Source organism: Canis lupus, chromosome 27, assembly GCF_011100685.1.
Source record: "Canis lupus familiaris isolate Mischka breed German Shepherd chromosome 27, alternate assembly UU_Cfam_GSD_1.0, whole genome shotgun sequence".
NCBI classification, from domain to species: Eukaryota; Metazoa; Chordata; class Mammalia; order Carnivora; family Canidae; genus Canis; species Canis lupus.
Genome location: NC_049248.1, coordinates 45586483 through 45596082, shown reverse-complemented (window position 1 = coordinate 45596082; position 9600 = coordinate 45586483). Strand labels below are relative to the sequence as shown.

Genomic DNA, 9600 nt, shown 5'->3' with positions numbered 1-9600 from the left:
ATGATGGTGCAGGCCCGAGGTGTGGGCTCTAGCAGGGCCCAGGGCCCCCGAGGCCCCCTTCTGCCCGCAGGGGAGTCCAAGGCTCCCCTTCCCACTTCTCGCTCTCACTGCGCCGTGCCCTCCCGCTGCAGCTCATCCGCTCTCCTCGGGGCCGCTGCTGCCTGTGCTAAGGCTCGTGACCCCCCATCTGCGTCTGCACCTCCGCTGTTTCTTCGTCTCCCCGTATCCACTGGCCTGTCGCCGCCTCCGGAGGCTCCTGGAGAGTTCTCCAAGCCCAGAGCTTTAGCGATGGTACTTCCCGTCCTGCCGCCTTCCGGAGCTCGTGGTCTAAGACACCTTCACCTTGGTACTGGGGGGCGGCGGTCATTACAGGGCAGCCTGGGGGAGGTCAGCGGGTGGGCATCTGCCTTGGGCCCAGGGCGTGACCCCGGGATCGAGTCCCACGTTGGGCTCCTGCATGGAGCCTGCTTCTCCCTCTGCCTGGGTCTCTGTCTCTCTCTGTGTATCTCTCATGAATAAATAAATAAAATCTTTAAAAAAAAAAAAAAGGATGTGAACATAATTTAAAGAATGATATGACATCCAGGGAGACTAGATTTGTCTTCGTCGTCACCAACAGGGGTGAAGCTCACCGAGAACACCAACAGCGGTTGGCGAGACCTTCGCTGCCCAGGCTCTCTGGCCACCTCTGGCCCCAGCCCCACAGGCCTTCCGCCTGCACCCCTGCCCTGGTCCAATACCCTTATCGCCCAGGGTGTCCCCCCAGTGGAGTTTATGCATCACGTCCCTTGAAGCACCAGAAGGCTCCTTCCGAGTTTGGGATCTCCAAAAAAGTGGTTCACAAATCACTCGGGCTCGGGTGGGGGAACACAGAGGCCGCAGTGGGGGAATTGGAGGAAGGTGATGGAGAGCTCCCGGAGGAGAGCGGAGGAAAGAACTGGAGGCGGACAAAGGATAGGATTTCTGGAGGGTCAGGAAGAAGAAACTGAGGAAGAAAGTGGAAAGGGTGGGGCGCATAAAGGGAGAGGAAAAGGAAAGAGGAAACGGAGAAGACAGGTGAGCTGGGGGGGAGGCCACTGCGTAAAGGAGGGGTGCCCTGGTTGTGCCGGGGCCCCCTGGACAGCACCCCACCACCCAAAACGGTGATAGGAGGCTTAGCAGGGACAGTTGCAGCAAATGCTCCCACGTAAAGGAGTGGAGGGGGGCGGGGGGGCACAACCGCTGTGGCGCAGGGCTGCAGCCTCCAAGCTGCCGGGGCTGGGGGGTGCGCTGCTACCCTATGCGGCCCCCATGTTGGGGGGCTGACGCTGCATCCATACTGTGCCCCCGAGGGGATACAGTCAGCGTCAGGAGCGAAGGGCCATCCTGGCTCCAGCTCGGTCGGGGTCTCGGGCTCCTGGGGTCCAGCCCCGAGCTGCGCTCTGCTGTGCCCCGAGAGGCGTTTGCTCGCCCCTCTCCCTCTGCTCCTCCCCTGCTCACTCTCGCTCTAGAATGAAAAATAATAATAATAATAAAAAAGAGAAGGCAGGCTCTGGTCCGCAGGGTCCGAGGGCGTGTTGGGCCAGGCCCGGCCGGCAGAGCTTCCGCAAGCACCCGGCGCACCCCTGCTCCCCAGCTCGGGGTGCGTCCCTGGCCATGTGCCCAGGAGACAGGCGACCACCGGCGGCAGAGCAGGCCTGGCACCCGGGCCCCCAGTGTCCCCTCTCCACCCTCCCCCCAGTGCTGGGGTGCTGCTTGGGGCGGCCCGCTTGGGTCCAGGGCAGGCGGGCCAACTGAGGCCCCGGGAGGCACCGCGCCCTGGCGGGAGGGGGTGGGGGGGCTGGGGACCCCGACCCGCTCAGGTTCCAGGATGGCCGAGGCCGCCTGCCTCCAGCTGCTGGCAGCTGGGATTTGGGGTTCTGTGCTGCCCCCTGGTAGCCGCTCAGGGAAGAGCGGGGCCTCGGCTGGGCCCCCACGCGGGGAGGAGCAGCCTGTGGGAGGCAGCTGGCTCTGTCCTTCCCGCTCCTCGCGTGGGTCATTGGGGAGGTGCTGTCCCCGGGGACGGGTGCTGGAGCTGCAGTGGCCGGGCGGGTGTCCCCGAGCTCCCCAGCCCCTGGGAAGGCCCTGCGGGCGCTAGTGTCCACCTCCGTCCCTGAGGAAGCCACTGTCCAAGGGTGCGGGCTCTAGAGTTTGACCCCAAGCCTCTGGGGCCCGGTGCCCTCTGGGTGCCCTCTGGGTGCCCTCTGCCGCAGCCCCACAGGGCCGGCCTGCCGCCCTAGGAGTGCTGGAAGCAGGGGCCACCTGCGCGTGGGCTCACACCTGCACCGTCCTACCATGTCGCCCTGGTCGCTGTGCCGCCCCCATGAGCCTCACCGCCTGTCACCCAGGGTTTCCAAGCATCTCCCAGGCACCAGGCTCTGCGTTTGGGACCTGGAAACAGCGGGGAGCCCCACGGTCCTGTCCTAGCCCCCCCCGGGGGTGCAGTGCCCAGACGCCTGCAGGTAGACGTCAGGGGTCCCGCGGCTGACGGCCTCAGCCGGCCTCACCTCCAGGATGGGGCTCGCAGCACCCACCCAGGCGCGATGCAGCCAGCCACAGGCAGGGGCAGTCCGCCCGGGGAAGGCCGCGTGGACGCGGAGCTCCTGGGCACCCAGGGCCTTCCGCGCGGGGTAACCGAGGCGCCGGGCGTGCAAGGCAGGGGCCCGGGCTGCAGCTGAAGACGCGCCGGCGAGGCTGAGGTTTTCACGCGCAAGAGTGAACCGTATAAGGTTTCTTCGGCAAACCGGGGGAGTCCACGGAGCTGCACGCTGTTGCCCGCGACCAGCAGGAGACCCCCCCCCCCCAGGCAGGACCACCACCCAGGCCGCTCCCTGGGCTCCACAGGAAACTCTGGGCCCAGGCTTCAGGGAAAGGGGGGTACGTTCAGGAGAGGAGGACCGCGCGAGAGACAGAGACAAAGAGAGAGACAGAGACAGAGAGAGACAGAGACAGAGAGACAGAGGGAGACAGAGGGAGACAGAGGGAGACAGATGCACACACCGCAGGGACCGGAACTGGGTTCTCAGGCCCGGGAGGTGGCCTGAGCTGGGGGGTGGAGGGCAGGGCTGCGCAGGCCGCTGCTCCCGGAGCTGTGAGAACTGGGGTGGGGGGGGCGAGGGCAGGGCACCCTCCCCGCGTGGGGCCCCCCTGCCCGGATTCATGGCCCCAAGGCAGATGCAGCTATGCACAGCTGGGTGTGCAGCCCGGTGCAAATGCGCCAGCGCCCTCCGCTCCCCAGGTCCGGATGGGGGGGCATGTGCCCAGCCCCACGGCGGCTCGGACGCGACAGGCCCCTCCCCGTCCCCGCGGTGACCTGTCCCCGCTTCCCAGCCGTCCAGGGAGCTCCTTCCAGAACTCCAGGCTCAGCCGCCCGGCCCACGGCTTCTGGTTTTCCCGTGATTCGCACAGAAGCTCCTTCCCGGGGATCCCTGGGTGGCGCAGCGGTTTGGCGCCTGCCTTCGGCCCAGGGCGCGATCCTGGAGACCCGGGATCGAGTCCCACGTCGGGCTCCCGGTGCATGGAGCCTGCTTCTCCCTCTGCCCGTGTCTCTGCCTCTCTCTCTCTGTGGCTATCATAAATAAATAAAAATTTAAAAAAAAGAAGCTCCTTCCCGGGATCCCAGGGTTGGGTTTTGGGGGCGCGGGGCGCGGGGTGCCGGCGCAGGGCTGCACGGAGGGACCAGGGACCGCGGGGCCTGGTCGCGCTCCCGGCCGCCCGCCGCCCTTCCCTCGGCGGCCACAAGGGGTCTGCCTCGCGCTGCGGATGGGAGGCTGCGGCGGGCGAGCGGGCGGGCGCGGGAGGTCCCCGCACCCCCAGCCCGGCCTCCCGGAGGTGGGCCCCGCCCGGAGGTGGGCCCCGCGCGCCCCAGGTCTGGGACGGAGGCGACGAGCTCGGCCGCGCACACAGTAGGCGCCCAATAAGTGCTTTGAGATGCCCGAATGTGGCCGCCCCTGTTCCGCAGCTGGCGGGGGGACCCCACGGAGCGGGAGGGCTCCACCGAGGCGGGGCGTCCCGCCAGGGAAACTGAGGCCGTGCGTGGCCGTGGCGCGTGGGATTGGCCCTGCGCGCCGAGGCGGGGGACTGGAAGGGGCGGGCAGCCGGTCAGCAACCCCTGCCCCCCCCCCCCCCCCCCCCCCCCGACAGCGCAAGGCCGGGAAGGAAGGGGCCCTGCCCCAGGGCGAGGGCGGCCTGCGGCTGCGGAGGGGCGGCCGGGAGGGATCGGCGACGCGCTCGCGCTCTCCCGCAGGCCGGAGCTGCTACGTCCCTCCACACCTGCAGCAGGAGGGACAGTGGTCAGACGCCGAGAAGGACTTCCCGGCTGCATCAGGCGCCCAACTGGCGGCGCAAGGGGACGACGGCGTCGTTCTCCGGGGCTGCAGGCGACTGACCCGAGACCCCGGCCAGGGCCGGTGGGGGCAGGGCCCAGTACGGGGACTTACCGGGGGACGCGCGCAGGCAGCAGCCTAGGTGAGGCGACCGCCCTCCCCCGCGGGAGGGCTGCGGGCTCGGGCGCCGGCCCGGTGCTCCCACCCCTCGCGCCCCCAGGGACCCACCCGCGGGTGGCCTCGGCCCCCCACCCGGGCGTCCCCGCTGGGTGCGGCCACCCGTGTCTGCGTGAGCCCGCCGCCCCACCCTCCCCACGGCCCTCCCGCGGCCGCCACCCCGGCGGGCTCCCGTGCCCCCTGCACCCCGAGGAGCTCCCGTCCACTCTGCACCCCGAGGAGGGGCTCCCGTGCCCCCTGCACCCCGAGGGGCTCCCGTCCTCTCTGCACCCCGAGGAGGGGCTCCCGTGCCCCCTGCATCCCGAGGGGCTCCCGTCCTCTCTGCACCCCGAGGAGGGGCTCCCGTGCCCCCTGCATCCCGAGGGGCTCCCGTCGACTCTGCACCCCGAGGAGGGGCTCCCGTGCCCCCTGCACCCCGAGGGGCTCCCGTCGACTCTGCACCCCGAGGAGGGGCTCCAGTGCCCCCTGCACCCCGAGGGGCTCCCGTCCTCTCTGCACCCCGAGGAGGGGCTCCCGTGCCCCCTGCATCCCGAGGGGCTCCCGTCGACTCTGCACCCCGAGGAGGGGCTCCCGTGCCCCCTGCACCCCGAGGGGCTCCCGTCCACTCTGCACCCCGAGGAGGGGCTCCCGTGCCCCCTGCACCCCGAGGGGCTCCCGTCGACTCTGCACCCCTGAGGAGGGGCTCCAGTGCCCCCTGCACCCCGAGGGGCTCCCGTCCTCTCTGCACCCCGAGGAGGGGCTCCCGTGCCCCCTGCACCCCGAGGGGCTCCCGTCGACTCTGCACCCCGAGGAGGGGCTCCCGTGCCCCCTGCACCCCGAGGGGCTCCCGTCCTCTCTGCACCCCGAGGAGGGGCTCCCGTGCCCCCTGCACCCCGAGGGGCTCCCGTCCACTCTGCACCCCGAGGAGGGGCTCCCGTGCCCCCTGCACCCCGAGGGGCTCCCGTCCACTCTGCACCCCGAGGAGGGGCTCCCGTGCCCCCTGCACCCCGAGGGGCTCCCGTCCACTCTGCACCCCGAGGAGGGGCTCCCGTGCCCCCTGCACCCCGAGGGGCTCCCGTCCTCTCTGCACCCCGAGGAGGGGCTCCTGTGCCCCCTGCACCCCGAGGGGCTCCCGTCCACTCTGCACCCTGAGGAGGGGCTCCAGTGCCTCCTGCACCCTAAGGGGCTCCCGTGCCCCCTGCACCCGAGGAGGGGCTCCCGGCCACTCCGCACCCCGAGGCGCCGGCCGGCCTGCGGGTCCCCTGGCTCCTCTGCCTTGAATCCCCTGGGTGAGCCTTCGTCTGAGGGCGGGGACACCGCGTGGTGGGCACCCGGCAGGCAGCAGGGACCCCACGTACAGCCTGGGGGGAGGCGCTGGCTGCGGGTCCTGCGCTTCCTGACGCGTGACCTCGCCCGCGGGGCGCCCCCCCCCCCCCCCCCCGTGAAGGGGACCGTGCCCCCGCCGCGTCACCCGCTTCCCGGCGGCGGAGGTGACGACGCGGTGGCACTTGGTTGTACGCAAGCTGTGAGCTGGGGGGGCCAAGCCACGCACACGCGGCGTCCCGGGCGGGCTTGGGCACAGCCGCGGTCGCACGCACGCGCGTTGGGGCTCCTGCAGGAGCGAGGTCCCGGCGGCGGGGGCCACAGCGGAGACCCCGCGGCCAGCAGGGGGCGCCCGGGCCCGCTCCGCCCCGCCGCCGCCTCCCCGGGCCGGGCCGCCTCCCGCGCGCCCTCTGCCGGCCGCCGGCTTCGCGACTTGGCGCCGCGCGACCCCTCCCGTGGGGCGGCCGTGGGAGTCCCGCACCCTGGGCCCCGCGGCGCGGCCCGACAGCCCCCACCGGCCGCGCTCCGGGTCTCGGGGAGCCCCTGCCGCTCGGCCGGCCCCCTGCCCGCGGCACCTTCCAGAATCTTCTAAAACGTGGAGGAGCGCGGGGCCCTCCCCTGCTGCCGCTGGGAGCCTCGCCCGCCCCGGGCCCCCCAGCCCCGGCCCCGCCGGGCCCCGGACACCCCTGCCCTCCGCACCCCGCACAGACCTACTGTCTCTCGGCGAGCTCCTACGCGTTCCTCAAAGCCCCGCTCAAGTGCCCCCGCTCTCCCGGGACTCTTTCCTGCGACCCCCCTTCCCCTCCCGGCCGGGTGTTGCTGTGCTCCCACGAGTTTTCCACACTCTTCTTTTTGTCTTGTTTTATTTTATTTATTTATCCATGAGAGACACACAGAGAGAGAGAGAGGCAGAGACCCAGGCAGAGGGAGAAGCAGGCTCCATGCAGGGAGCCCGACGTGGGACTCGATCCCGGGTCTCCAGGGTCACGCCCTGGGCTGCGGGCGGCCCTAAACCGCTGCACCACCGGGGCTGCCCTCTACACTCTTCTTTTTTCTAGCCCTGATGCTGGGCCACTTGCAAGTCTCTCTCCCCCCCCCGCAGGTACTCGAGCTCCTCCGGGGCAAGGTCTGGTTTGTTTGCCCCCATGTGCGCGCCCGGGACCCCCAAACAGGCAGGCCTGGGGACTGGCCGGGGCGCCCGGGCTCCTGCGGACCCTGGAAGGCCGGGTCCCCTGCCCCTGGGCCTGGAACATGGCAGACGTCGCTCACCTGTTTACACACTGACTGGACATGCCCGTCGTCCTGCCCTCACCACCGGGTGGGCCTCGGCTTCCTGTCCCAACCCCAGGGGACCAGCTGTCCCTTCTTTCCTCCTGTTATTTGCTCCCCTCCCTACTGGGGGGGGTGTCCAGGCCCACTAGGTCCCGGAGACCCAAACCCAAGTTCTGGGCAGAGCTCTGCTTCTCAAGAGCCCAGAAACCGGTGGTCGGGGGAGGCTTCTCCCCCCTGCAGAAGACCCCAGACACCCCACTCACCCTTGGGCCCCACCCCAAGTCAGCCCACCCCCACTGCAGAACTCACCAGGTCCTTGCTTGTCTAGCCTGGGGCTTGGGGGCAAAATCATAAATTTGGGAGACAAGAGGCGAGATAAAGATCATTTGTTGAAAATGGTGTCATCAATCATTTGCCATAGAGAAGGCATCCATGAATTCCCCAAACCTGGGTGCTCGGCCATCCCCCCAATCTCCTTGTAGTGTGCCCCCCCCATGCAGCCCACTCCCACCCCTCAGACCTCCCTGGTCGGCTCCTTCCAGGGCTTGAGGTTGCCGGGTCAGTCCTGCTGCAGCCCTTCCAGCTGCATCCTCAGGAAGCCCTCGGGCCGTCCCAGCGCCTACCTTGCGAGGGTCTCAGGATGGAGAAGACACATCCCCACCCCACCCCACCCCCCCCCACCCCCACCCCCACCTATATTAATGATCACATTTGTGAAAGAGCCTGGAGGGGAGATTCCCAAACTCCTAGTTGCAGAGTTTCAGGCTGAGGATGAACAGATAAATAATGGCTTGCCAAATTAATTAATTATTTTATTAGCCTGAGTAATTATTAATCAGGTCATTAATCACCCAGCTGTGCACTATGAATAGTAATTGCGTGGCGGTGGCAGGGGCAGCGGTGGAGCAGGTTATGGCTCTAGGGCCTGGCGGCATCCGGACCTTGCCCCGTCCTGGGAAGGTGGGTGAGGGCTTAAGGCTGCGGCTCTCGCCCTCCCCGTCCGCCCGCGGTCCGCCCGCGCTTCGGGGTCAGGAACAGCCCAGGGTCGACCTGGAGCCCTGGCAGGGGGGCACCCGCTTCATGCCTCTCCCCCTGGCTTCCGGGCCCAGACGGCCGCGGGACTTGGAGGCAGGGACGTGCGCGCAGGTGAAAGGGACTGAGGACTTGCACTAGGCGTGCGTGCGTGTGCGTGTGCGTGTGGCCGGGGCGAGAAGGGGCCGGGCGTGGCGGGAGACGGAGGCAGGGCCCGGTGCTGAGTGGCCGGGTGTCCAACGACCTCAGTGTGACTGCCCAGGTGACCTGGAGGAGCAGTGCTGGGGGTGACAGTCTCGCCTTTGAACCTGATGCTTTGGGAGGTGTGGCCGCCTGCAGGGAGGAGAAGCAGAGCGGGGAGGAAGGACAGGGTAAGAGGAGTCAGAGGACCAGGGGGGGAAGGAAGTGGCTCTGTGCGGCTGGGTGCTGGGTGCTGGGTCGGGCCCTCCCGCTGCTTTCCGGCTGGGCACCGGTGGTGGCTCGGGCCTGTCGCAGGCTCCTGCCCTCGGGACCTCCCCTCCCCTTGGCTGTGGCCCGGCCTCCGTCTGCTCCGTGGGGTTGGTGGGAGGGGGTGGGAGGATGAGGAAGGCGAGGCGGCGGCAGGTTACACTTGCCCTTGACACCGGGAGTCACCCCGGAAGCGTCACCTCCATCTGCTCCGTTCAGAGACCCATCCACTCCCACCCGTGCGGGGCCCCTTCCCACAGCCGCAGGCTCGTGTTCCTGCGGTCACCCCGCTCCCAAGGCCTCTTCCTCCCTGGGTCAGGTGCTCCCGGGCCCTTCGGTCCGCGCTGCGTGGGAAGGGGCCAGCGGAGCTGTTTGTGGGCGTCCTGCGTGGCAGCCCGCTCGGCTCGTGTTTATGCCGAGCTCCCCTCTATTTACAGAAGGCCCTGCTCTGTTTATGACCTGCCGGGGCGCTTCCCTTCCGGGCCTCCAGCCTCTTTCCCACGCGCCGGGTGTTTATGCCTCGGCCCGGCCGCCCCAGGCCGACTCCCCAGACCCCGCTCGGAGAGGGTGCAGGGGGCGGGGTCCAGACCCTGGCGCCGGCCGCTTGGGGGGACAACGGCTGAGGGGGGCTCTGACCGGGCCTGCGGAGGCGCAGCGCAGGGACTCGAGCGAGGACAAGCAGCTCGAGGGGCCACCTGGCTCCCCGAGGGGAGGCCTCAGGCCCCGGCCCCCGCCATCGGGGTGCAGGCTGCCCGGCCCCCAGCGGGCCCTGCTCAGTGTCGGCGCGGCAGAGCCCGGGGGCAGGGCAGGGGGTCAGGCGCAGGGGCAGCTGCTGGCAGGACTGGGCCTGTCCTCAGATAAACATAAACACGGGCCTGGAACCAGCCTCCTGCTGGAAATTCTTGGTGGCTGGGGGTGGTGGTGCTGGGGAGGGGCCGGCAGTCGGGAGGGAGTTGGGGGGCAGAAAGGGGGACCACAGCCCTGCAGCCCTTGACATTGCTTGAAGACCCGTTGCCGGTGACTTTGA

General features: G+C 69.4%; 1 protein-coding gene across 1 annotated transcript; it reads left to right on the top strand.

The window, feature by feature from the left end:
* The first annotated feature begins 3956 nt into the window (after positions 1-3956).
* On the top strand, positions 3957-6414 carry LOC119877672 (collagen alpha-1(I) chain-like). The gene is made up of 4 exons (XM_038577931.1): positions 3957-4049; positions 4162-4423; positions 4564-5092; positions 5169-6414. The coding sequence occupies exons 1-4, from the start codon at positions 3957-3959 to the stop codon at positions 6412-6414; spliced, it is 2130 nt and encodes a 709-aa protein (XP_038433859.1).
* The last annotated feature ends 3186 nt before the right edge of the window (positions 6415-9600 follow it).